The sequence below is a fragment of the Aspergillus udagawae genome (genome assembly GCF_001078395.1).
Source record: "Aspergillus udagawae IFM 46973 DNA, scaffold_4, whole genome shotgun sequence".
NCBI classification, from domain to species: Eukaryota; Fungi; Ascomycota; class Eurotiomycetes; order Eurotiales; family Aspergillaceae; genus Aspergillus; species Aspergillus udagawae.
This window is the reverse complement of record NW_025091267.1, coordinates 2121693-2147170: the sequence shown is the minus strand read 5'-3', so window position 1 is coordinate 2147170 and position 25478 is coordinate 2121693. Positions and strand designations below refer to the sequence as shown.

The following is a 25478-nucleotide window of genomic DNA, read 5'->3' as shown; positions in this document are numbered from 1 at the left end:
CCAGGGCCTCTCTATGGAGGGTTGCTCCCTGCCTGATTAAGTATAGCACCGGGTTACGGGACCCATCGAGTACATATCTTAGCTCCTTCTGCTCCCCTTTTCTAAGTAGCCGTCCAATATGATTAGTGTTCCTGCTTATTGGGCTCCACAGTAGACTTGAAAATCTACGCTAGACTAAAGGTCGGCGCCAATTCTACCAATGCCCGCGCTCCTTGGCAGCCGGAACATAGGACTCTTTGTAGATCTGTATGGGACAGAGGCTTAGCGCCGCAGTGGACCTCATCAGCTCGTGAGGTTGCTAACAGAGGCGCTGGGTTGCAGTCCAGCATGGCCTTGGACAAGTTTGATAAGGGCAGGCCATCAAGGGTAATGTGATACTATCTAAATTTAGTCAAAGGGGAAAATGAAGTAGTCGTTAGCGTCATCATATTGCAGTAAAGGTGAAGGCAAGTCAACCAGAATTGGCATTGCATATATGAGGATCACGAAGCAGCAGGACAATATACATAATCAGGATATCGCTCGTAGAGCTATACATCATTGAGAACCAAACACTTGTCTAGGCCAAATTCTTCAAACCCCAGAATACATTCTGACCATGAGGATTCCTTTAACCACTTCACTCTGAACTTGATACTTGCCACTTTATAGGACAACTTATCGCGTCTCTTTGCTGTACTAGGACTTGGCTTCAATCTCCCCCAAGAAGTTCCTCCTATAGCAATCACAGGCCTGTCCACTAGGCATGAAATAGGCCCTATCTCCCAGCCTACGTCGGTCCCTTGTCTCTGAGTGTTGCCTTTTTGACCTGTTGGGAGATTATGCGTCCTAGAAGCTGAAGCTGAAGCTGAAGATGAAGTTCCCCTACGCACGAAAAATCCGCAGAAACGCCGGGGCGTGTAATTCGACAACCCCAATATCTGTGGCCTCTCGCAAGGATGTTCATATACATGCTGACAAGTAAAGATCTTTCCCCGGTATACCTGGTTGTCGATGCTCTTGGCAAATGCGACCAGAGTGACCTCGGCATTCGGGATCTGAGGTTGCTCATTTCGGGGACCCTCGAGATCACAAACAAGGTCAAGTGTCTTCTATCCAGTCGGCCCGAGGTAACATTTACACCAGGCTCAAAACTCAGGAGACACCGGGAGCGGTGGTGGAAATCAAACGCCCAGTGTCCACCGGAGCCGGTGAACGCCCGCCTCAACCACAAGCTCTTGGAGCTCGAGCGTGTCAACGGTTACGCGCAATCATTCCACCAAAGAATATCTGCAGGACTATTTTACGTCTGAAGGTGGAATTGGTCAGCATCATATAACCTAGACAGACATCCCATCAATACCATGACAAGACTGAGACAGAATATCTATGATCTCCATCCAGGCGTCGAATCTAAGGAGTTTTGGGTCAAGCATCTGTGCAAGGGTAGGATCTATCGTCGGACTATGGGGCAGCAAAAAGAGCATTTCCTCCACTGCCTAGAAAGCTTAAGCGTAATTCATCCGCTTCAAAGCACAATCTTATCACTCTGAAAGGTCTTACTGAACACCAAGGTATGGCAGCTTCCCCCAATTGCATTAGGTACTAATGGTAGTAGTTGACACCAGGCGAGAGCCCTCAGCTTATCGCCTTCTTAAGGGATGCGGAACGATTTGTATTCAGGAATCTGTCTGCTGTAGAGCGAATCTCTCTACAGATACCCGACTGTGCACTCGCCTTCAGCCCAAGCAGAAGCACACTCAAATCCCGGTTCTGGAACGAGAGCATTTTATCGAAAAAATCACCGGTGTTCGAGAAACTGAGACCCTTGTCTGCTGACACTAGCAGCGGAAAGCGAGATAGAAGGGGTGCTCTTCTCGTCTGCTGGAAAGCTGTTTGCTGTACTGAGTTGACGCACTACGGTAGTCCAGCTGTGGGACGCTGTTACCGGGTGCCGTACCCAATTATTTGACCTCGAGAAGAAGGGTTGAGCTGACTTGTCCGCGGTCTTTTTACCGCATAGCAAAGTTTTCGCTGTTCCATCTGGGAGTATATTGCAGCTCTGGAATGTTTCCACTGGGGCGTGTAGGCAAAGGTTTCGAGATACCCGACCATGGCACTGCCATATCTTTGACAATCTCGCCGGACGGTGACACTGGTATTCGGAGCGGAGACGGTGCAACTCAGGGATATTGATACCGAGACGTCCAAACCGGTCTTTAGAGGGCATACTGAAGACGTCTCCTCACTCGCTCGGTCACCGGACGGCAAGACCCTTGCTTTGGCTTCGTCTGCCAAGACGGTAAGGCTCTGGGGTTCGGCAGTCGGGGCCTCCCAGCAGATCTTTCACGAAGACGAAGGCAGTACCCCCTCGTTGTGGTCTTTTCGCCTGATGGTAAGAGCCTGGCTGTGGCACTCACATGGTCTCTTCGTGGACATGGTCAATTCATTTCGGCAATGAGACTCTCGCCAGACGGAAGAACCGTCGCGACAGGGTCGCTTGAAAATACCGTGAAGCTGTAGACCACCGCGAGGATGCATCGACAGACGCTCGAGGCCATACAGCTATGTATCTTAACCAATTTCTCCGCAGACACCAAACCATCGCCTCGGTTGCATACGACTACACAGCCCGGATCTGGGGCCTTGCACAGTGCTCGGAATAGGGCCTGGGACCTGCACGCAGACTCTGGAAACGACAGAGACCAGCCCAGATCGATTCTTCGCTAGCCCTCTCCCTCAATTGTAGTATGGCTCTCATCGGCACGGTTTGGGACGGGGCCCAGTTGTATGATGTTTCGACGGGGACATGCAAACTGAGCACGCGGAGGTCTCCTGGACAGCAGCTAATTCCCCAGTGGCCACTTCCCCAGACGGCAAAACCGTCGCCTTGGGCACAAACGCTGAGGTGGAGCTCTGGGACTATCATTTTCAGACGACGAGCGATCCTTGACAACGATCAGGGGTCGTACCCGCTTGGCTCCATCCCCGACGCGGACTTGTAAAGGGACCTGTTATGGGTGAGGAAAGAGGAGCTGAAGCTGCTTGTCCTGCTGCCTGAATACAGGGGTCTGAGGCTACACTGGGGCCGAATAGGGTTGCATTCGCGGGGGCCAGTGGTCAAGTCGTTTTCCTTACCTGGTCTAGTGGCCAGATGTAGTTATGTGCACGTTCTGAGGGGAGGAATGACTCATACTGGAGATGGGACTTGGCCCGGAAGTGGAAGATCTCTTGCTGTGAGGGTTTGTGTTTGTGTAGGCATCTTTGAGGAAGTGCTCTTTAGTTCTTGTAGCCTCTAGTCAATGCCAGGTATAGAGCGTTGCGAGTAGACAGGCCCTAGTCAACTTAGTATCCACCTACCTTTGCAGCCATAGAACAGCTGAGAGGAATGCACTGTGGTGTGCAGTAGCTGTAAATGACATGAAATGACTTCATGCTTAGGCAGTATGAGCTAAGCATACTTATCTATTTATCCCTGCAGCATGGAAGCCATTGAATAAAGTATAAGTCATTGAATGTGATGCTTTATTATTATCATCAAGGTAGAGCCATTAACATGCCAGATAACTGTAATCCCATCACTATTCAATAAACATCTACAGAGCTAATGATGAAGAAACCCTGAAACACAATCCCAAAAGATGGAATGCGTTCACCGCCCCCAAACCATGTCTCAGATAACCCCCAAATATAGCTCTACCGTTCTTTTTTTCCCTTTTCTGTAAGATCTAACCAACTGCAAAAGTCAAATACTTGTGAAACCCCTAATCTAATCCTCTTTACGGCATTGCAGGCCACCGCCAAGATGCTCCACTGCTAGCTCACTTAGCTCGGTTTCAGGCACCCAAGTTTCGGGATGGGATCCACAGATGTCTGTCTGTTTGGCTTGCTGGCTTTGGGTGATCGTTCCAATGTTCGAGAAGGATTGTGTTAGGGTAAGGCATTTTTCATCGTGCTAAGGTAGTCTGAGATTGCAAGGATGGTGTATATGGTTGGGTATACTGCGATACACGAAAAAAAACATAACAGAATTGGACATCAAGTTAAACAGGGTATGGTATGTGCAGACAAAAGATCAAAGAAATAATAAAGAAATAGGAAAAGGAGGGAATAATCAGATAACCGCCTGCGCCTTGCGACTGTAGCCCAGTCGGTGTCCACCACCGCCAGTCCAGTCGGTCCAGTCCATTCTATCTTTCCAATTCAATGAGATCAAAGGAGTGTCGCCTTTCACTAAGGAGAGGACTGATCGGCCAGCCGAGGCGATCCCGCTCAAAGTCAAACTCCGCAGATCGCAATCGCGACCTCGTATCGTAGACGGCTGTAGTGTAGTGTAGTGTATATAGTGTAGTGTAGTGTAGTAACTCCGGAAATGCATGAGGAACCCTCCCCGCGAAAGAGAATCCGAGCCCCGGCCGGCGGGACGATCATCGAATCATGGGATTTTTTTTTGAGTTGGTTTTCATTCCCTCATCGCATCACAGATCCTGGACGATGGCTCGGTAGGGCGAGTCGTTCAGGATCTCTGATGGTAGGGCTCGTCGATAGTCTCTGGGTTGCGCAAAAGGCGACGAAGATGATGAGGGCCGACGGAGTTTGAGTGACTGTGTATTGTTAGTATATGCTTTCGCCAATAGACATGATTCTGCCATAGACATACCACACAATCAGGGCATTTTCCTCCCTCGATATTGGCGCGGCCACGGCAGCCGCGAGGATAGTTGGCGCACGAGAACATGTTGATATTGGTCGAGAGAGTGATCACGACAGGGAGAAGCGAGTGTTGACAGCAGTGATTGAAAGGGATTTAGGAGTCGCAGATAGAAAGATGGACGTTTTGGTTATTATTGTTGTTGCCCCTTTCTCCTCCACTAAATTTTTTTTTTCCTTCTTGTTTTTCTGCCTTTATTTTTTGGCTGGTTTTAGTGTTCTTTTTCCTTTCTAGGGCTGAAATTGGGCGTCAAAGGAAAGGCTCCAGTGCGGATTTGTCGCAATAGAAATAGAGTCGAGAAGCCGGAAAATAAGGTAATAATAATAATAATAGTAATACCTCCCAAAATAATGAACGAAGGGGGAAAAAAAAAGAAAAACTAAGCCACACGGCGCAGGCTGACGTCAAAAGCACCGAAGAGTGTCTTGCAGACAGACAAGAAGGAGTCTAGTATGGTAGCTAAAGCACGCTTGCGAGGCCTGGTCGATGGTCTAGCTCCGCCACAAAATTAGCTTGCCAGTGGCAGTTGGCAGGTAGACTCGATAGTTGCAAAGATATCGAAATGATGCAGTGAAATGAGTGAAGTCGAGCCCAGCTGTTCAGGGAAAAGGTCCAGAAGTAGATCGAAGGTAAAAGGGGTTTATATATCTCATATCTACATTGTAGAAAGATATTATGGAGACTGGACGGAGCACTCGGAAAGTGAAAATCCTTTATTTTGCCTCAGCATTATGACACTTAATGAATTCGATCCATCTGTAGATTAAGCCAATCATTCTACGCACCGATTCAACGGCTCAACTCTGACATCCACCACAGTCAGCATGACAGCTCTCTGACAGGCAACACTGGGCATCACCGACTCTACTGTCTTCTACTCTCTAGTCGTGGCTGTACTTGAAGGCCTCACTCCGCGTTTTCCGGCTGTCCAGGCAGATTAATTATGTGTTATATTAGGTCATGTTAATATGGAAAGTTGGCATGGATAGTATCGAGTGATCTACACAGAACATCAGTGCATCGGCATACAGAAAATGACTCGCAGCGCCATGGTTAGACAGCAATAAGAGTAGAATTAAGACTCTCTTTCATATTTCTATCCTACCTCACTCTATGTGCTCTCCTCAGCCATGCTCAAACAATGATAAGCACTGTTAATATCATCCATCTAGAACAGAGTCGAGAAATTGCACGATCCACCGCCCCCAACAAGTTTCACATAGACATGGTCCTTGGTACCTGAGCCATATTAACCTGGTCTCCAGTCCAGGTCACACCAGCAAACTCTGAATTTTGAACCTTCTCGAAGCTCTGGAAAATTGGATGGATGGAGTCTGGATCTGGATCTGGGCCTTGGCTCCACCAGGACTATGACTGTGACTGTGCCTCGGAAGGACTTGACACGGAACACGAGAAGTCTACAGCCTCATGCTGTACGAAGAAACTCCGTAATTGAGGAGATTCGGAACTCCGTCATCGTGCCTAACATCTCCTCGGAAAAGGAATAGAGTACTGGCCAGCTTGATGCAATTGGTCACTTGATCAAGGTACATGGTACACTTTAATAGGTAGACGACCAGAGGCAGGCGGCTTATCCCGCTCCCGGAATCATCCAAATACTGGTTGCGCACTATCATATGACACTCGGCCATACGAGCGAGATTTTTCCACGCTGTGACAGGATCTGAGATAGATTGGTTTCATGAGGCGAGGCGGAGCTTTTACCTTGGAACGAACTAGCTTTAGTGACTGACTAGTTAGGCCCGGAGCCGACTGGCGCGATTTAATGACTAGTGGGACGGGGAAATCTCTGCTTTTCCGATCATAAGTATGTCTTGGATTAACAACTCTGTATTGGCCACGGATTGGATTCATGAAGATCTTTACGCGTTCATTAGATTTATTCTATGATTGACTCGGTAGACACATGTTGTAGACACTTGGATATATAAGAATGAGGGATTACACGGCTCGTTGATCTTTCCGCTCCTGGTCATCGTATCTCAGCCTCCACCTAATCATTAGACTTCTCGCGGCTTTGATTCCAAAGGTTCTAGATCCTTGCGTGGCGCAGGTGACCAGAGGACCTCTGCAGACCATACGGACATTATTGTTTGTAGTACGGTGTCGCAGCCGGGAGGGAGTACCCTAGAGCCAGCCTTGGATCGGCAATTACTACTTGTGAGAAATTGACAAGGGCTGGGCAGATGCCTCGTCAGCAGGTGATGCAGCGGACCCGCTTTCGGGAGGTGTTCTAGAATTCTAGAAGCATGCTGCGTAGCGGCTCCTCGACTTGCACTTCAATCAATGCGGCTACTACTGGCTAGCCGCTGTCTGCGATCATACAGCCGCTGTGTCACCGCCTGGCTCTGCGCTGCGGGCTGTGGCCCAGGTCTACAGATCGATACATCGGGATCGACATGGGGCTGTCCCGAGATCGCGATCTTGAAACAGCATGCCTGCATTTCTGACACAAGGCCACTGCAGGTCATATCGAACGGAGTCAAACGCTGAGCAGCGATCGCAGCACGAACCACGCCCCCAATCCGCCAATGACCATGCCCACCAGAATCCGACGGCCCTCCCAGGTCAACCCCAGATACGCCAATCCACCGACCACCAGCTCTTTGCGTCGCGCCTCAGCTCGTTTGCGTTTCCAATCCCGGTCGATCGGGAACGGAGCCGTCGGCTGCTGCTGCGGCTGCTGCACGTCTGTCGCAGGTGCAGACTCTGAATCTGATGGACCGGCCTGGACTGTCCGTAGGGCCAAGGCCGCCGCCAGTGCAACGGCACGATGGTCCGACGTCGGAAACAGAGGCAGCGCATCGTATCGGGAAGGCGTAACCGTCGCCGTCGAAGAAGAATCCAGATACAAGATCCGGTCGCACCAGCTAGGCCAGCGACTGTGGACAAACTTCCATTGGCGCGGCTCGTGCGCCCCAAGCTTGTACTTGTACGTCGGCGGGAAGGAGATCGGCGCTTCAGACAGGCCGTGGAAACACCGGCTCTTTTCCCGTTCACGCGAGAGCTGGTCGTCGCGCAGCAGCCGCGAGTAATGCAGCGGGTTGCTGGCGTCCACATCCAACAGCGGGAATCGCCCGAAGTCGGCCGGCTGCGGCATCGTGTTGGACGTGCGGTAGTTGAGGTCGCCGGCGAGAAAGAGGTAACCTGTTGTAAACACACCGTCCCCGTCACCCTCCCCTTCACCCTCCCCGTCACCTCCCCCCGTCGTCGTTGACGAACCGAGCAAAGACGCGCGCTCCGATTCCTCTGCGATGGGTCGGTCCTCAAAAACCAACCTCTCCACGATCCCCCTCCAGTCCTCATTCCGGCGTTCGACCGCATCCTCCGCCGGAGCAAGATGCGCCGCAACAAACGTCAGCGGCACCGTCGTCCCGGACTCCAACGACCAGCGCAGCCTCGCCCCAACGGCCCCCTTATTCCCCATCTGCTGCAAGCCCAGCCCGACCCCTGCGGTCTGCACCGACGCGATCCGCCCCGCGACGTCCGACCGCGCAAATACCATCAACCCCGTCATCCCTACGTGCTCCTCCGACACAGTGACATACTGCGCATCCTCCCAGCGACTTGCCGCCGCGCGGTCGACCACCTGGCGGAAGGAGGTAAAGTAGGGTGTTACGTAGGAGCCGCCGAGGAAGGCGTCGGCGATCGGGGCGAGTTCCTGGACACTCAGGGCGATAAGGTGCGGTGCGGAGGTCACTGTGTGGGGAAGGGCGTGGAAGAAGTGGGCAGCGAAGAGGTCGATGTCGACGGGGTTGCGGGCGCAATTAAACGTGAGGATGTAAACGGTGAGTTTGTCCATGCCTGCCATCTATATTATTGCATGCCGTAGATGTTATGTCAGAAAGTTTAGGTTGAAGTTAGAAAAGGGACTGGGCTGTTCCTCTGGGTAATTGTAGACTAGTGGTGAGCTTGCTGGATGATCGGTGACGTCGTTGCGCCAGAGTACGGAGTAGCGGTGTCGGTGTCCACGTGGTTCGGTCCATGGTTAAACGGAGTACACTTCTATTCGCACCCAGCTGCAATTGGCTTACGCAAAAAGATAGATTGAAAAGTAAGGTACTTCTATCGGAAGAGTAAAAAAAGAGCATGTGAAAAAAGAATGCATCATCCGTGAATCGAACACGGGCCTCGTCGATGGCAACGACGAATTCTACCACTAGACCAATGATGCTACTTGTTGTTGAAACACTCGAATTTGACTCTATACGCTAATTACCAATACCGACATTGCTGAGTTCCTCCAGTTCACGTATCAAGCTTTGCTCCCATAAGGCTCCAATCAGCTGGGTTCAGCTAAGATGATATGTATCCAGTTCAAACGGTATTTGATGTCCGCCAATGGAAAGACACCTCTTCCGCTGGACAGATACCAGACTAGCGTTGCTTTCATTAAGCAATCTCTGTGAAGATCTATACACAATCAGGTAGATCTATGCATCGACAAATCTAATTCTGCCTTCTACAGCAGGTTTCACCACAGGCAGTGAGTCTGACAAGTTGCGTCCTACGACAGTCAGACTCCGGGCTCGCTCAATGCCCAAGGCATGCGAACTGCTCTCTGAATCGCCCCGGTATGATTCTTCGCCGTGTCCGAATATGCTGAGGAGTAAATCTGTATCCGTCATCGCCGCTTCCTCTTTGACAACGGTCTCCAGCTGAGGAAACCAAGTGAAGCCGTCGTGTCCCTGCGCGATAAAGGAGGGCATCGCGACAGTATACGTACGCCGCAGATCAAGCGGCTCAAGATTACCGTCTGGTCTTTCCAGTTGGACGTCAATGATACGGGATCCCTCGGGCCGGTGCCAGCTCGCTACAATTCTTAGTCCCGAGATCTGAAGGAATCGCCCATCCGTGTGCTTATCGGATACAGAATTCTCTAGCGACAGACGGATAATCTCGCCGGGGAGCTTCTTCGCAAGGAGGGCATTCCCATATGGACAGATATCTTACGCTGTCAGACGGGCTTTTATCAGCTGCGGAGGGTCAACATACTGATTATATCTCTAACCCGTAAGGGCTCGCAGTCTGGGACAGTCGCTTTTAGGATCTGGTCAGATCGGACCGCGCCGCTGTTGAAGAAGCCCACGTCAGTCTCGTACAAAGCTCGGACCGCATCTGCCAGCATGTTGCCCAAATTTGTCTCCTCCCTCCGAATCGTCAAGTTACGCCCGTCGAGGGGAACAGCCAAATGCAGTAGAGGCTTCTGGGCCAGTGATCCCACTCGTTCATGGATGGCGTCCAGCGTTTCGGTGATGTTCAGCGGCGGCTGTGGCACTGCTATCGCAGCTTGGATATCGGTGTATTGTCGTACTTTGACCGTCAGTTTTTGGCACGGCAACTAACCTGATCAATCACCCACATTTCACTGTAGATCCTATCACAGCACCGTTCTCATCTCTCCGGATAATGAGCCGTATCAAGGACAACGCTCTCCAGTCAGTCCCGCTTTTCACCAGTCTAATGTCGCCCTCGGCATCAGGGACCATCCCGTTCACCTCGACGTCGGAGACTTTGCGTCCTTGTTCAAGATTCTCTGCTTTGAAGTCGGTATCGCCGGCAAACCGTCGAAGCACATCATGATCATGACCACCAAGCAGCAAGTCGACCCTGCTATGCCCGCTGGCGGTCGCATTAGCGACTAGCATATCCTCCGGAACGCGCATGTGCGTTAGCGCAATAACCAGGTCACATTTCTCACTCAGTCGGAGATGACGAGCCAGACGACGCGCAACCTCCACCGGCGACTCGATTACGCAGGGTGGGAGATCTTCACAGTTCGAGGGCCAGTCACTGTCCCCCAGTGACGGGTCAGCTGCAGTAGCTAACTCAAAAGACAAAGTCTTGAAAACATCCACGTACGTGCCAGCAAGTCCCATAAACCCCACCCTGAGCCCATTCTCCAGCTGTCGCACGATGTATTCCTGCGCAGACCCGAGAAATTTCTTCGTCACACCGAGTTGGCGATGAAATACATTCGAAAGCAACCAGGGAAACTTCACCCTGCTGGAAAGCTCGATCAATCGCGCATCGCCGAAGTCAAAGTCTGGCACTCCCATCAGCAAGAGCAGAGCAGCGCATGTCTAGACTCGAGGTTCACGGCTCGGACCATGGTTTCCGTAACACCCGATATCAACACCTACGAGGTCCAGAACCGGACAAATCTGCTCGCCTTTCAAGACAGTTGCCTCGAGGGACGGCGAGAAGGCATCCCCGCTGAAGAGAGTCAGAGTTTGGGCTCTTGGGTTGGACGCTGCGAAGTTGCGTTGCAGTTGCAAAAACCCCGCAAGCAAACTAGCAGGGGGAATGTGATACTAATGGTGGTAACTTGTAAGCCTGGAGCGTTCTTAGACTGGAATATTGTTTAATGCTCACAACATCATTGAAATGGACGAACTGGACCTCCTCAGACTGCATTTTGGCCTGGCGTGAACTTGCGAAGGCTGGCCAGGAGCTTGCGGCCGACATCAGAAGAAACTTGAAGAGACTCTATCGGCGTCGCACTGCATTCGTGTTGGCAGTCTCCATCAATACGAGATGTGGGTGAGTCATAGTGAAAAAATTTCCCCTTTGGGCAAAACCCCCAGAGATATACTATATATATAGATTAATTTTGCTCTGTGTTGGCACTACATACAGTGAATAAGCAGTCACAAGACGAGACCCACACTTTCTTTCCTATGTGCATGTATCTCAAGCAGATAGGAATACCAAAGCTGGAGAATCTTCAACCGTGATCAGCTGCTGCCGACGCTCCGGCGCGAGATGATATAGACATCACACCAAATAGTCCAGGTGAGACAACGCTACTCCTGCAGCGCTAAGGCTCGCCCCAGATGACTCTACAACCATCTCCGTAGTCGGCGCCTGCAGTGCACAAAATGTAACGAGATTTGGACCAGAATTACATATTATGCTCACAATAGTTATTTACACATGTGTCCGACTCTACTTTTGCGTGCTTGGACAACGTAGATATCCAGGAGCTGCCGAAGTTGAGGAAAGGGTTCAGCGCATTTTGGAATGGTTGCCTTTCCGGATTGTGGCAGACAAAGACAAGGGAGCGTAGACTTTATACTGGAAACATCGAAGGCCTAGTATGTTGAATCTAGGCTCAGACAGGACTATGGAACTGAGGAAGAACTGCACAGGAGGTAATCAAAGAGATATGACTACCAACAGATGGGCTGAGAACCTGTCCCCATCACATCAGACAGGAAGACTCTTGAGAGGGTAGGCGATCCAAAGCAGGCTGCTATAGCCCCACTCCTTCATTGCCAGAATGGAAACCCTTGGTGCAAAAGTTGTCTGTTCTAGTGCACCGTCACGCTGTCATATCCCCTATACCGACTACTGAAGAGCATGTGATGTTGCGTCAATTGAGTACAAGACCCATAAATATTTACAATCTGATATGAATTGAATCTATAACATTGAATCGCAAATCGCTTATCTGACAAAACGCTATGCATAGTCTAATGCTGATTACAACGAAAACAACCCGGTTCTCCGCTTGCCAGAAGGATAAACAACCAACGCCGCAATAAACAATCCAACAGTAATGCCGATGGCGGTCTGGATCATACCATAGCCCAGACTGGTCAAGGAGGTTCCCGACGCGCCACCCGACGAATCGGCGGTGCCTTTCCGGACCGCATCCGAGTACTCGATCGCCGACAGAATCGAGCCGGACGAGGCCAGGCCCGATGGCACCATGGTGAAGATACCGGGGATGGTCGAGCTCACCGCGTTGCCGTGCCAGAGCCGGCTGTACAGGTTCGCCAGCAGGCCGATGGTGAACGCGCCGACGGTATTGGCGACCTGCGACGATGAGCCGAGCTTCTGGGTGCTGAAATAATTGGTGATGTAGCCGGAGGTCCCGATCAGGACCATCATGGGAATCTGCCGGAGCTTGGCCTGGTTGATCAGCGCCGCGATGACGCAGTACGCGGCGACGAAGGGGAAGTGAGAGGCGTAGGGGCTGCCCCATACGCTCTGCCGGGCGCAGGTGGTGTCGCTGGTTGCGTTCGAGTCGATGGCGCCATAGATGGTGGTTCCGACGGTGACGCCGTAACCAAGGAAGAGGGAGTAGAGGATGGTGTACACGAGACGGATCGAGCCGGCGATCATCTGATGCGACTGAAGCTCCAGGCTGCTCGTCAGCACAGAGAAACCGGGCAGGATGAGGGCGATAGAGGACTGGGTGATGGTGGCGTAGCAGAAGACCGGGTCCGAGGTGCCGGGGTACCGGATGCTGCCAAAGGCGCGGGCCAGGAAGGAAACCAGGATGGCGGCCGTGACCTCGAAGACGTTTGAGTAGAGGGCGGAAAGCGGAGCGAGAACCAGCTGCATGAACCCGACACAGCAGCCCAGCACGAAAATGATGGGCATGTCGATCGGGCGCGCTGAGAAGCCAAATGGGCCGACGGCGGCCGAGCCCACGCCATAAAGCAGGATCACCAGCCAGCGCGGATACCGCGGCTTGCGGTCCATGATCTCCGTCAGCTCGCCGATTGCCGTCTGCATGTCCGTCATGTCGTGCGTCACCCGCTTGTAACACCCGTGGACCTCTTCTAACCGGCCCAGGTCCAGCCCCTGCGGAACACGGACCAGCTTGACCTCGGCGGTGCGAGTGTACGGATCGTCAAAGGACATGATCATGCAGCCGGGAAGGTACATGAACTGCGCCTCGATGTCCAGCACGCGAGCCGTCATCTGCATGTACTCTTCCAGTCGGTGGGTGGGGGCACCGTATCGCATAAACGCACGGCACAGTTGCATGATGTAGCGTTGACGGACGATGATGTCGGCGATGTGATACCGCAGCTTCACCTCGTCGTCGTTCCTCCTCTTCTTCTTCTTGTTGCCCTTGGCGCCCTTGGTGCCCTTGGTGCCGTTCTTGATCTCTGGCGGCGGGACGTTCGCATTGGCCCAGGCCGACGCGGAGCCGATGCGGCCCATACTCATCGACGCATGGATCAACGAGGCGGTCGAGCTGTTTCGGGATTTCTTGTACCATGCTTGCGGTTTCTGTCGGGGAGGCGGAGGACTCGAGGCGGATTGGGGCACGCCGGGAGTGGGTGTCACCGTGCCGGACAGCGTAGGCGTGGACTCGATGTCGGACTCGGGGGCGGAATACATGCTGTTGGTGCGCGAATGCTCCATCTGGCTCGCCTGGAGCCGGAGCAGAGCCGACAGCACACCTCCTCCCAGGAGCGGTGGGGGCGTATTGCCATTGGCCTCGACGTCTGTCCCGGCACGGTCCGCCAGCGTCGTGGCATCCGATTCGGGCAACGAGCTCTCCTTCTCGTTCGTCTCTGCGTACGGTTTGCGATGGCGCATCTCGGCCAGACCAAAGCCCTGCATCAGCTGCTGAGCTTCGGTTTCCACCGCCATTTGCAGCTTGGACTGGTCGGAGAGTCCCGAATCCTTGTTGTCTCTGAAGATGGCCGCCAATTTCTCGTCATCTCTTGAGCCCAGCTCTTCCATCGGGACCAACGAGGAGCCCAGCCCGTTCGCATCCTGTCCCTCCGGCCGGCCTAGCCTGTCTGCCAGCCGCCCGGTTTTCTGTCGGACTGATCGGCTAGCCTGCAGCCATCGATCTCGACTGAATACAGACGACGATCTGGTGGACCGAACATCCTGCTGCGAATCTTCACGATGGCCCTCCTGACTCTGGCTTCCCTGGGTGGACGTCTTGCGATGCACTTCATGGACGGGAGTTTCGGGTTGCTCCTCTAATGGCGGCAGGTTTCCTGGTAGATCAGTAGGCGAGTCTCCCGACTGACCCGTGTCGGTTCCATCGGCTCGAGGTGTTTCTGCACTCATGTTGACGGGGGATAGGCGACGGAATAAAGCTCTAGTGGGGAATCAAGCACGACAGGTCACTAGATGCCCGATGACTCGATCCAGGGCATCTTCAGATATGTCAGAGTATGGAGAAATGGGGTAGTCATGAAGACAGAGCAAATAAAGAGGACATAGGAGGCTTGCTCTCCTTTCTCTTCTCCCCTTTTTTCTTTTTTTGGTCTTGCAGTAGCAAGTGGGACTCAAAAGGAGGTCATAACGGAGGAGTTATGATTTAGGAGCACGGAACAAAACGGCCGGTTCATGGGTTTATTTCTTAGTGTTGTATTAGTCTGTATCCTTCTCCTCTCTACGGTACGCTCTCGTCGAGATACAAGGAAATGGACCCGTAAATTTGCGTGGCCGGTGGGGCTGCACCACGCCTCTTTTCCTGTCAGGTTTCAATTTTGAACACCCCGGGTCTCGGCAACCTAGAAATTGTTACTCTTACATAGTCAAAGTCCGAAAGGACATCGGCTGTCATACACAGTAGAATGATAGAAAATGCATGCTATGCACTTAATACGTAGATCTCATGCATGCCAATGACTCCGTGCCTGGCCTGATCATTCCTTGCAGAAACGGCGGAGCTTGACGACGCCTCCCACGGGGTGGCTTGCAGACGACGAAAAGGCAGAGTTCTAGACCCTTCCTTGCAACTATCTATAGCGGGGGAGTAAGCCTCAAATAGAGGACCTGAAAATTTCTGTAATTAGCGCCTTCCCCCGTAGTCTAAGCATTTGCCTCCTGTGTCGGGACTCGGGAGTCTGTACCCGTGGTCGCTGTTCCCAAGCCCAGAGGACCGCCAACTGGTCGTGGTGGCGTATAATATGGGCATAACTGTATAGGACATTTATGCAGGATATTAGAACCAATCAAGGGAACGGCGATGAACATCTCATCATAAGCTGCATACTGGTACAAACGTCAATCAATACAAAAATCTGAGGAGCTCCTCGTCCAATTCGCTGAGAGTGCGATACAAGCCCGTACTAGGTCAAACTGGTGGGTCATGCCGATCACAAAAGACTCGAATAAGGTACTGCACTTGCTGTTGCTCTACATGGTTACTTGGAACATGATATCACCCCGCATCATGTTGGATCCGCAGTTTGCTGACTGATATCTACTCGGAGTAGTGAAAGCCATTCTATGTGTTGTCGCTCTCTGGCTTGTCAGCTCCGCTTCGCTCACCTGCATGAGAGGGGAATAATGGAAGAGCAGCGGCCAGTAACAACTATCATCTAGAAACCGACTCAATGTCATCGAGGAGATCGACTAATTGTTGGATTCTGAGTGACTCTTTTGACTGAGAGATGTCCAATATATTCAACTAGGAACCGGCGTGGACGCTAGTACAACTTGCCCATCTATCACACTCCATCGATGCGTTAAACCACCAACAGAATCGTAACCCAAAATGCCCTCATCCAGCCCCTCCACCATCGCATCCATCTACGGGCGGCAGGTTGGCTACGGATGTGGCGGCTAGGGATGTGCATGTCCCTGCGCGGATCCTTGGGCTGTCCATGCAGTGGGATCAAAGCTGGGTAAAGGATAAGGTGTTAGCCGGGTTGGTGGTCCAGAGGGGTGTATGTGAGTCCTGTGTTCCAGGTGAAGGAGTACAAGGTTGAGCAGGCTGGAGAGCTGTTCGAGCAGGCGGTTTCGGGCCCTATGTTTAGGAATTTCGGGGAGGGGTGAGTAAGGGACAGGGCGAAGAGATTGATTGTTGAGAGGTTTGTGGAGGAAGCTGGGGAGGAGGGTGTGTTGGTGGATGAGGTCAAGATGTATATCGGTGTTTCGGCCAGCCGTGACACTGATCCTCTCTACCTGCTAGCAATCCATGATTTTGAACGATTGTAGGTTTGAGGTAAGCCAGTAGTCTTCATAGTGGTGATACTGGTGACCTCTTACCACTCCACGCCCAACATCTGCTCGCATACCCACCGTGCTGTCTTCGTATGGAGACTATAATACTCCTCACCCTCTTTGCCCTTGCCATCGGCTTCATTCTTGGATGTAGACATGCCGAGCGCCTCGAATATAACCAGCTGATCTCGCATATACTCGTCCACACAGGGCTGACGTCCTGCACATCTACTGTGCAGCCGTAGGTCATACAACTCATACTCAAAGGCATCCACGCATCTCTCCACCAGTTCTGTAGCTATACTCCTATCATCTGTCGGTCGACCTTTTCGGCCGAGTGTCTTTCTCAGAGAACCCTCCGCGTGAGCGCCGAAAAGCGCCTCTCGACCTATCTTGAACCCATTCGATGTATATCCCACGATGAGAAGGTAAATATGTGAGCGGTGGTGCGTTCTTTCTGAGACATGCAGATTGATAGGCACAATCTCGTCGTTTTCATGTGGACTAGCTGGTGGACCCGCACTTCCTCCTTTGACTATCGAGGAGGGCATTTTTCGGAGTCGAGTGCGCAGCATACGCATGGTTTCATACTCGATGAGTTGGCGGACAGTTATAGGCCGAGAAGTATTGTTCGATGTTTGCGAATTCCCCTCTTTTCGATGCGCATGCTGCTCAGATCCGCCAAATAGGAGAGTATCCGGTGCCAAAACCGTGATATCGATATGGGTGATCCTGCCCCTCGGGTATCTGTCTAGATCGACTTGAGGAAACCCATAACGAGACTCCTGGTTTCTGCGCATTGGGTGAATGACGAACGTCATCTTCCCCAAACTGAACGGTCCAGTCGCCCATCCTCTCTTGTCCAGACGGACGGCGAGCGGTGGAAGCCCAACCCTGGCGAAATTCGGCACCAGGACCTGCGAGATGTAATCATACGACGGCGAAAAGGATACATTTGTGCCTCCTGTGATGCTCATACGGACGGGCTGTGGTTCTTCGTCCGATAGACAGCCCGCTGTATGAAGTAGATACGGGTACAAAGCCTGAAAGACTAGTGATATAGACCCAGCTGTTGGGAGGTGGATGGTAATGTCTCCGTTTTGTCGAACGCAGGTCTCTGCATCTGCTGGGGGATGATAGGTCAATGAAGACGATCCCACCTCGGCGCCTGAGACGGCACTCCCGCTGACGTCTGCTAGGTATTTGATGGCAGCCAGATGGGATGCTTTGAGACCCTTCTTGCCGGTGCGGTTGCCGCGAATGTGGTCGATTGTGATGGGTTTGCCGGTGATGGTGGAGAGGGCCAGCGCGATACGCACTAATTGACCTCCTCCTTCGAGAGTGCGGCCATCAAGGTGAATCCTTTCTCGTCTGGTTGGAGATGACGACATATCTGGCTGTTCGAGAGGACCTTGTGGGGTGCATTTATCATTTTTGGTAGAGGACATAGTATGTTGTCGAACGGGAGCTAAAATGTATATATATATATGCACTTTTGCGGGGAATATTCTATCAAAACAACACACAATGCTGCCTATATCTTTAAAGTGATTCTAACCTTTTACGGGTCGGTGGCTACTGTATATCTACGTGACTCACGGTCAGGCCTGGACTTCATTGCATGACTCAATAAGTGACGCATCGGCAGGTTTCGAGGATTCAGCCGTGGACCAAATCAACTTATTCTGAGCTACCCTGGTATCACAAATGCGTTCAGTTAATGAAAAAGAATAGACTCCGCAAATGTAGTCATGTTCGAAAAGGTACTGCTGCGGCAACTGGACTACTATATATCCATAACAAACCAGGAACAGGGCAATAGTCATGGTTTGACCACTGGTTGGGAGAGTTGTTCATTACAGGATTGAGAAGTATTTCTGACCTCGGATGGATCTCCTGCTCATAATATTACAATGACAGTAAGCATCATCGCCTCGTAAGCCCTAGGCTCAGCCTCGGAGTCATCAAAACCCCGCAGAGCCTCGTCAGCCTCGTTTCTATTCCTAAACCCACAACATCCCTATAGCTGCATTCAACCGGACTGAATTTCGCCATGTCCCTCTCCAAACTCCCAAACGAAGTCATCTTTCTGATCGCCACTCATCTGGCCTGCTACAGGGACCTCAGGGCCCTTGTCCTGTCCTCTCGTGGATTGTTCCATCTAGTGAAAGGATATCTCAGGAAACACAGCTACCAAGCTTGTCATGGAGACGCTCTATGCTGCGCCGCCGCCCATGGTGATGAAGGACTCGCTATGGAACGTCTAAAGAGGATGGCACTCGCTGCCGAGTCATTTCCGGGCCCCCGTGTAAGCAACCCGTACAAACACCCTCTATGCACCACCAACTGGAGGGTCGAGGATACGGTCCTCATTCAGCGTGCGCTGCTGGTAGCCGTGCAAGCTGGTTCAAAGCGCGTAGTCAATCTTCTTTTGGATCACGGCGCGCAGACCATCTTCCGGTGTCCGGCGGGCTACACTAACAACATCCCACCGCTCTATCTCGCCGTACAGAACGGCCACGAGGACCTTGTGGACCTTTTATGTGGGAGGGGAGATTCCTGCTACGGGTTGAATACGTGTCCGCTTCTTTGGGCAATCGAGCATAATCAGCGCCGGATCATTCGCACCCTACTGCGCCACGGATCGTGCGGTCATTGTTGGTATGTTCTGCCGATGGCAATGAATCGCAGAGATACGGACTTGTTGCACTTCCTGCTGGTGAACGGACTCCACGGAACGTATTATGCGGGTGATGCCCTGTTTGCTGCAATCTCCAAGGGGAGCCTAGAAATGGTTAGACTATTCATCGCCCACGGCGCGGATCCCAACCGGCTGGGCGATTGCTACGACAGCAGGTGGGAGAAAAATCACGTCCAGCTTCTTCAGAAGATCGATAGTCGCTCCCTTCTGGAGCCTGGCGACATGGAGGATAACTTTCTGAGTTGGTGCAACGGCCTATGCGTTGAGGAGGAGCCGATGTACTGTAGTACCACCTACGTTGCGATTTATTATGACCAGATGGAGATACTGAGGTTTCTACTCGAGTATGGGGTACATCCTGAGACGGACGACATTCAACTGGCGCAGAAGAAGGGGAATCAAGAGGCTGTCAGTTTGCTTTCTCGATTTTCTTATGAAGATGTACCGCAGAAGAAGTCCTATCGTCATGGGTGACTCAACGAGTGATCACAAGGGACTCATATCGGAAGACAGATTCTCGGTGTTTCCATACACAGGGGAATATCACCTGGGGACGATCAGTAGTTCGCTGGTTTGAAATCGACCAACCGACATTCTTCCGGGTCTAGTCTCTCTTTCATGGTCATGGGTAGAGGCAGAGGTTTGCAGGGAACTTGGCTGTTGCCACAACTGCCAATGTTCATAGATATTGAAGCAACAAGGAAGCTGCGCCTGGGATCTGTTGCCGTCATGTTGCGTCTATGGTATCCCCAAGCACCTTCTATTTCGGCGCGGTTGCCATTGTCAACACCATGCCCCAACGATAATGTATCTCCATGTTGTAGAACCTCCCTCACCCATACTCATCCCTTAGCTCACATCAGTACTCAACTATATCTCCTTCGAAAAGATCATGCCAAGGATGCCCTCTATATCCCTAACCGCAAACGATCGCCTGCGTCGAAGTCAGTCCGCTCGGTCCATCCGCAGGTCGCGTAAGTCTTCCCTACCCTCAGAGCCCTTCGACCCGTCTATTGCCAGACAGCATGCCGCTGCAGCTGCCTCTCGCGCCATGCTGCGCTCCTCGGACAGATCGTCTGCAGACTCTAAGCACTCGTATGACCGGCTAGGTGGCCTGGAAAGCATGGCAGTCCCATCGAGAGGACCACCCCGGCCGCCCCGTCACACGCAAGCTTCGGCCAAGAATCCATCAGTCGAAGACGCTTCACCTTCTTGCCGATCCGTTGCGAGCTATATAGAGAGCCGCGACGATGACCTCACTTTCTCGGCGGCCTTGCCGCCCATAAGTGAGTTTCGAGGCCTGGATGGTCGTGACTCCTCGTTGCCCTCCTCCTATCGCCGGCTTCGGAAAGCACGTTCGATGTTCTCAACCAGACAGCGTTCTTCGTATATCTCTCACGAATTCTCATCTGATGCATATGCTCGGAGGATCAATGACGCAGAGCAATTTGACATGCCCCGCTCGTACAGGACGTTGAGGCGCTCCATGTCTTTTCTGAGAAGTGGTCAATCTCCTCGAGCCATCCGCCACACGCAGAGTCAAGAGGCAGCTGTCCAACTCGCACGCAGTCAGTTCCAGGAGAACATGGTCGGTCAGCTCAGTAGCCAAAGACAATCGTCCATCACCACGCTCAAGCCGCGACGTGAGCATAAACCCTTCAGAAAGACATTTCGCACTACCAGCGGCTCGGGTATGGACACAGACGCCTCACCCTCGGCGGGGCAGTCCAAAAGAGTTTCTTCTCGCGGAAAAGCGCGGGCTCTTTCTTCGTCTATCAAGAGAGGGTTGAAGCGAGTTTTGGGGCTGTCAAAGACAGCAACGGCTCCAGGGCAAGCGGAAGCTTCACCCTCCTCACTTCAGCAACACGATTGTGGCCCATCATCGACCATATCTGACGGAGATTTTAGCCACAGCGAGGAGTTTGACCATTCCCATGAGGCCATCGGCCACAGCAGACCACCCACGGTGCGGAGTGTTCGAAGCAATGAAAGTCTTGCGACTTCCCGCTCTCGTGTAACAAGTTGGGCTGACTCAACCGTCGCAAATACGATCACAACCCGCAGAGCACCCGAGCGTGACTATCTGTCCATCATTAACGAGCAAGGAGACTTTAACGGGCGTGCCAGTTCCGAACTTCCGCCAAGGCCAGGTCCAATACGACCAGACGGGTCCATCGACAGCAAGCACTTGTACGACGCGTTGTTAAGGCGGATCGGCAGAGAAGATACGCCCACTCCCAGTGAGGAGCTTGTAGTCGACCAAGTCAAAGAGCATCGACTCATACCAGCGCGCACGTCTTCCCTTCACCCCAGGCGCAGCAAGCAGACCATCCGCCAGATACCAAGTGATGCATCGATTGCGAGCTCCAGGACATTTGCCACGGCCAACGCAGGTACGTCAACTCCTCAGAAACAGACGCAGCGCCATCCCCGGTCGTCCATGCCTTCCCGAAGGATATCAAGTGCGCCGAAGAAAGCGAGCGCAAACCTGAAGTTCAGTCCAGTCGGCAATGCAGAGGAACCTGCCGCTGCAAGTGCTGAAGACACGGAGGACGATTCCCGAAGCGTGATCGTCGCCAGTCATGCCGATCCAGAAACTCTCTCCAACTCTCCTAGCATCTATTCTCGGACCACCAGTGGGAATTCTCCTGAAAGGAAAGATCAGGTTATCGATTTGTATTCGTCGGAAACGGAGGATGAGCCAGGGATAGTGACTATCTATAAAAGCCAGAGGACCGCTTACGGCTCCCCCAAGCGTATTGCTCGCTCTTCGTCTAGTGGAACCCGAGTGCGGCCCAGTGCTGAATGGAAACAATGGATGTCTTCACAGGTGGCAAGATTCGAGACAATCGTTCCCCCTAGAGACCACTATAGAGAGGATGCACAGATTCACGAGGAGGCAGGGGACTTTCTATCATCTGCTCCTCACCAAGTCTCCGGAAACAGCGAATCCTCGTACACTCAGACAAGCTCTCTGTCTCAGAGTATTTTCGAGGGTGAAATGGAAACCGGCGGCAAAGTTGTACCAAGCAATAATTTCTCCCGGCCATTCAGTCGGTCGTCGAGCGTCCGCACGATTGTACCTTCTAAAAAAGAGCACGCAAAAGAGCAGTCTTCTCCATCCGCGGATTCGGTCTTCTCTTCTCCCAGTGTGAAGGATTACTCTCGGGGGTACACTTTGCCTACCACGGGAGTACGCACGCGCGAGAACGAGCCTGCCTTGTCGCCAATGCAAGCGAGATCAAGCAATCGACTTCAGATACTAGATTCTCCCACCCCTAAGAGGCGTGGAGTGGACTCTCAGCAGACGGAATTGGCAGGTGAGCGGTATCGCAGGTACGCGGCACGGCGTCTGACAGTTTCTTCGGATTCGAGAACTCAGCAGTGCCGCTCAATTAGAAGAACGACCAACGAGAATGCGCGGGCTGGCGAGCGGCCGGATAATTTGGGTCAGTTTGGAGATCCACACGACATGCCTTCGCCGATGTCAAGCAAGCACATGGTGGAAATGTTTCTGAGCAGTCGACGGAGGCAAATTGAAAGTAAGATTTCGGAAGACGGCGCGCAAGAGGAAGCCTTTGTGTGATTTTATTCAATCTGCAGCCAGAGGATTGCATGCCGGGTCCGAAACATTTCGTCACTTTCGACATTCGAGGTTTGATAGTGGCGCTGTGATCAGATCATCTGCGTCTTTGGCGCTTTATCCAGTATACTTCCTGTATTTACAAATAGGAGTCAAATTGAGTTATGACAGCCAATAATTCTCGAGTACTCCAAATTCACTTGAGCTTTTTAAAAGCTATCGACATAGACACACAGGGTATTGCTTATTGAACATAGTTAGCTGGAAAGCTCCCCTTGACTCCTCGCAGCTCCCCCTCCCACCAGTCATCGTTGCTCTCCGTCTTCTGCAGGACTCGAATTCGATCACCCGCACGGAAGGTCAGGTCACCGGCACTCTGACCCGCAAAGTCATAGAGGGCAGTGACGTACAGCGCTCCGTTCGAGGAGCCGGCGCGAGGGGGCGGAGGCGGCGGCGGCTTCTTCTTCGCGGCTGCAGCGGCAGCAAAACCCGGAGATGATACCGTCGAACCACTAGATGCTTTTCGCGGGTTGAGACTGAAGTAGTCTGATCGCGAGGAGGGGGAGAGCCCGGTCAGCGGCGTTTGGGCGTATTCTGAGCCCGGGACGGGGAGGTGGGAATCGCTGTGCGGGGTCGCTGAGGGGGAGAGATGCGCGCTAGGCACGGCAAAATTAGACGAGAGGGAGGAAGGGCTCAGATCATTCAGACGGGGTTTTGTCTCGTAGACGGGAAGGGGCTTGGTTTCGTAGTTTGGCGTTGGGGCGGGAGGGACTCTGCTGTTACTGGTGCGTTCACGTTCACGTTCACGCTCATGCTCACGCTCACGCTCACGATCGTGATCGCGGCATGGCGAGGGCGCAGATGGCGGCAGTGGTGGCACTGGATGTGAGGTACCTGCACCTGCACCCTGTCCGCTTGAGCGACGGCGGAAATTGAGGCCGTTTGTGAGGCGGCTGGAAAGGGCGTTGGCGTTGCCGTGGTCGTCTGGGGCCTGGGACATGCGGACGACTTTGCCGTTGGCGAGGCAGCCCAATGCCTCGATTTCCTGCTGAATTGGGTGCAAGTCCCGTTCCCATTGAGCGATGATGTCTTCCATGGGTGGAGCGGGGGAGGGGAAGTGCTCCCCCTCGCAGTAGTTGTGCACAACGGTGTAGTAGTTTGCTAGCATGGTGTTTTGGATCTCGATCTGGGTGGCGAGCAGCTGGGGGAGCAGGGAGAATGCGGCATTGATTAAGGGGGGGAGGCAATTTCGGAGGTGCTCGTCTGCGGCGTGGTATTCCTGCTGGGATTAGATGGGGATTGACGGCGCAATGGCTAGGGCCTTACCTCTCTGGCTTTTGCGAGATCGGTTTCTGCTTTGGCGAGCGCGGCGTTATCCCGGTCTGAGCGCTTCGTCTTCTTGGTGTAGCTGTCCACGCGACTTTGATAGCGTTCGTAGTCGAGCTAAGCAACGTTAACCTCGAAGCCTTAAGTGCCGAGAAGGGGCTAAGCGACCTTGCGATCATCCCGCTTCTTGATGGTCTTCTTCAACGGAGCCAGGTACTCTTTCGCCTGAGAGGCGGGCCTGATCATCCGCTGATCCACGGCATTCAGCTCCTCTGCCAGCTCCTTGCGCAACTCTTCATATTCCTCTCGCAGTCGGCGCGTCCTAGCTAGTGTTGCTTCTGGCGTTGGGGAAGCTTTCGCGGTGGTCGGATCGGAGGACCCAATGATGGGAGCATAGATACCGTCGAACTCCACGAGCATTCGTTCTTGATGTAGTAGGATGGATGACCACGCATCGCGCCAGGCACCTGTCGACTCGACGATCTATTGATGGTGAGTTCGCGAATGACTCGCGCGTGGGGGGATAGGATAGCCGTCTAAAAATAAGAGGAAGACATACCCTGCCCAATAACTTGTCGGTCTCATCAAAGTCCTTGAGAAGAATGGCTACCTGGCTTTCATCTGCGGATCGTTTCATGAACCTGCCAAACTGCCTTTGTACACTCTGCATCTTGTAGGTTGGTTGAGCTTCTTGATGCTATGTGGTGATAGGGGTTCTGGCGACAGCGGGGAAGGAAGCTAAAGATGTAAAGTAAAGAGCGAGGTTAGATTAGATTGCCATGGATAAAGAGACGATCTTCAGGTTCCAACGGAGTCAACAATCGCGGGGAAGGGAGCTGAAGCGAAATAGTCGGCAGAAAGAAGCATAACATTAACGAAGGGAGAAGCGGAAGAAGGAAAAGATGGAAGCAGCCTAGATGACGCAGCCAATTCGCGTCCTGCCTCAGATCACAATGATACCTAATAGTAATATGACTGTGTTTCAGCCTGTCCTGTCATCAAATAATATCGATGTCTAGACCCCGCCACAGAACCCTTCCCAGTTCCACTATTTTTGTAGCTGCGATCTATGTTATGGCGCGGCATCCATGGAAATTGGCAGGAGGTGTGTAGATCAAGGCTATTTCTACAGCCATGATTGGCAATCAAGGCTGGCATGGATTGTCACATTTCGACCGTTGGTCATTATGACCATGCGTACCAGAGAATTTGACTGCACTTTGTAGATAGAGGAGCAAGTGAAACAATGAGGTATAAATAATTTAACAATTATATTGTGATGATTGGGAACAGGGGACGTTGCACTTATCACGTTCAATACGCGAACCACCAAAAAATCGAGACCGCCAACTGGCCAACCCCACAGTTCGGCCTCAGGCTGCAGCGCCTACTTTCTCTTTTTTTGGTTCCGCGTTGTCATCGCGTCCTTCGCTTGGTTCAAC

The 25478-nt window shown here is 52.4% G+C and overlaps 9 protein-coding genes and 1 non-coding gene across 10 annotated transcripts; 3 read left to right on the top strand and 7 right to left on the bottom strand.

Annotated features, from left to right (window-relative positions):
* Positions 1-853: 853 nt before the first annotated feature.
* On the top strand, positions 854-1292 carry Aud_006134 (uncharacterized protein; the record flags this gene model as incomplete). Its single annotated transcript, XM_043291040.1, has 2 exons — positions 854-899; positions 967-1292. The coding sequence occupies 2 exons, from the start codon at positions 854-856 to the stop codon at positions 1290-1292; spliced, it is 372 nt and encodes a 123-aa protein (XP_043146975.1).
* A 3165-nt stretch (positions 1293-4457) lies between these two features.
* Aud_006133 (uncharacterized protein) lies at positions 4458-4717 on the bottom strand (the record flags this gene model as incomplete). Its single annotated transcript, XM_043291039.1, has 2 exons — positions 4458-4583; positions 4640-4717. The coding sequence occupies 2 exons, from the start codon at positions 4715-4717 to the stop codon at positions 4458-4460; spliced, it is 204 nt and encodes a 67-aa protein (XP_043146974.1).
* Positions 4718-7193: 2476 nt separating this feature from the next.
* Positions 7194-8522, bottom strand: Aud_006132 (putative inositol 5-phosphatase; the record flags this gene model as incomplete). Its single annotated transcript, XM_043291038.1, has 1 exon — positions 7194-8522. The coding sequence occupies one exon, from the start codon at positions 8520-8522 to the stop codon at positions 7194-7196; it is 1329 nt and encodes a 442-aa protein (XP_043146973.1).
* Positions 8523-8814: 292 nt separating this feature from the next.
* Positions 8815-8885, bottom strand: Aud_006131. The gene has a single exon. It is a non-coding gene; the product is annotated as a tRNA-Gly (tRNA).
* A 259-nt stretch (positions 8886-9144) lies between these two features.
* Aud_006130 (bifunctional metallophosphatase/5'-nucleotidase) lies at positions 9145-11128 on the bottom strand (the record flags this gene model as incomplete). Its single annotated transcript, XM_043291037.1, has 6 exons — positions 9145-9659; positions 9707-10024; positions 10074-10504; positions 10574-10794; positions 10855-11025; positions 11087-11128. The coding sequence occupies 6 exons, from the start codon at positions 11126-11128 to the stop codon at positions 9145-9147; spliced, it is 1698 nt and encodes a 565-aa protein (XP_043146972.1).
* A 1068-nt stretch (positions 11129-12196) lies between these two features.
* On the bottom strand, positions 12197-14539 carry Aud_006129 (threonine/serine exporter family protein; the record flags this gene model as incomplete). The annotated part of the gene is made up of 1 exon (XM_043291036.1): positions 12197-14539. The coding sequence occupies one exon, from the start codon at positions 14537-14539 to the stop codon at positions 12197-12199; it is 2343 nt and encodes a 780-aa protein (XP_043146971.1).
* A 1928-nt stretch (positions 14540-16467) lies between these two features.
* Aud_006128 (putative RNA 3'-terminal phosphate cyclase) lies at positions 16468-17817 on the bottom strand (the record flags this gene model as incomplete). The annotated part of the gene is made up of 1 exon (XM_043291035.1): positions 16468-17817. The coding sequence occupies one exon, from the start codon at positions 17815-17817 to the stop codon at positions 16468-16470; it is 1350 nt and encodes a 449-aa protein (XP_043146970.1).
* Positions 17818-18479: 662 nt separating this feature from the next.
* Positions 18480-19601, top strand: Aud_006127 (F-box domain and ankyrin repeat protein; the record flags this gene model as incomplete). The annotated part of the gene is made up of 1 exon (XM_043291034.1): positions 18480-19601. One exon carries the CDS (start codon positions 18480-18482, stop codon positions 19599-19601), a length of 1122 nt encoding a protein of 373 aa, XP_043146969.1.
* Positions 19602-20028: 427 nt separating this feature from the next.
* Positions 20029-22713, top strand: Aud_006126 (uncharacterized protein; the record flags this gene model as incomplete). The annotated part of the gene is made up of 1 exon (XM_043291033.1): positions 20029-22713. The coding sequence occupies one exon, from the start codon at positions 20029-20031 to the stop codon at positions 22711-22713; it is 2685 nt and encodes an 894-aa protein (XP_043146968.1).
* Positions 22714-22954: 241 nt separating this feature from the next.
* Positions 22955-24706, bottom strand: Aud_006125 (BAR and SH3 domain-containing protein; the record flags this gene model as incomplete). Its single annotated transcript, XM_043291032.1, has 4 exons — positions 22955-23989; positions 24037-24153; positions 24205-24519; positions 24596-24706. The coding sequence occupies 4 exons, from the start codon at positions 24704-24706 to the stop codon at positions 22955-22957; spliced, it is 1578 nt and encodes a 525-aa protein (XP_043146967.1).
* Positions 24707-25478: the final 772 nt, after the last annotated feature.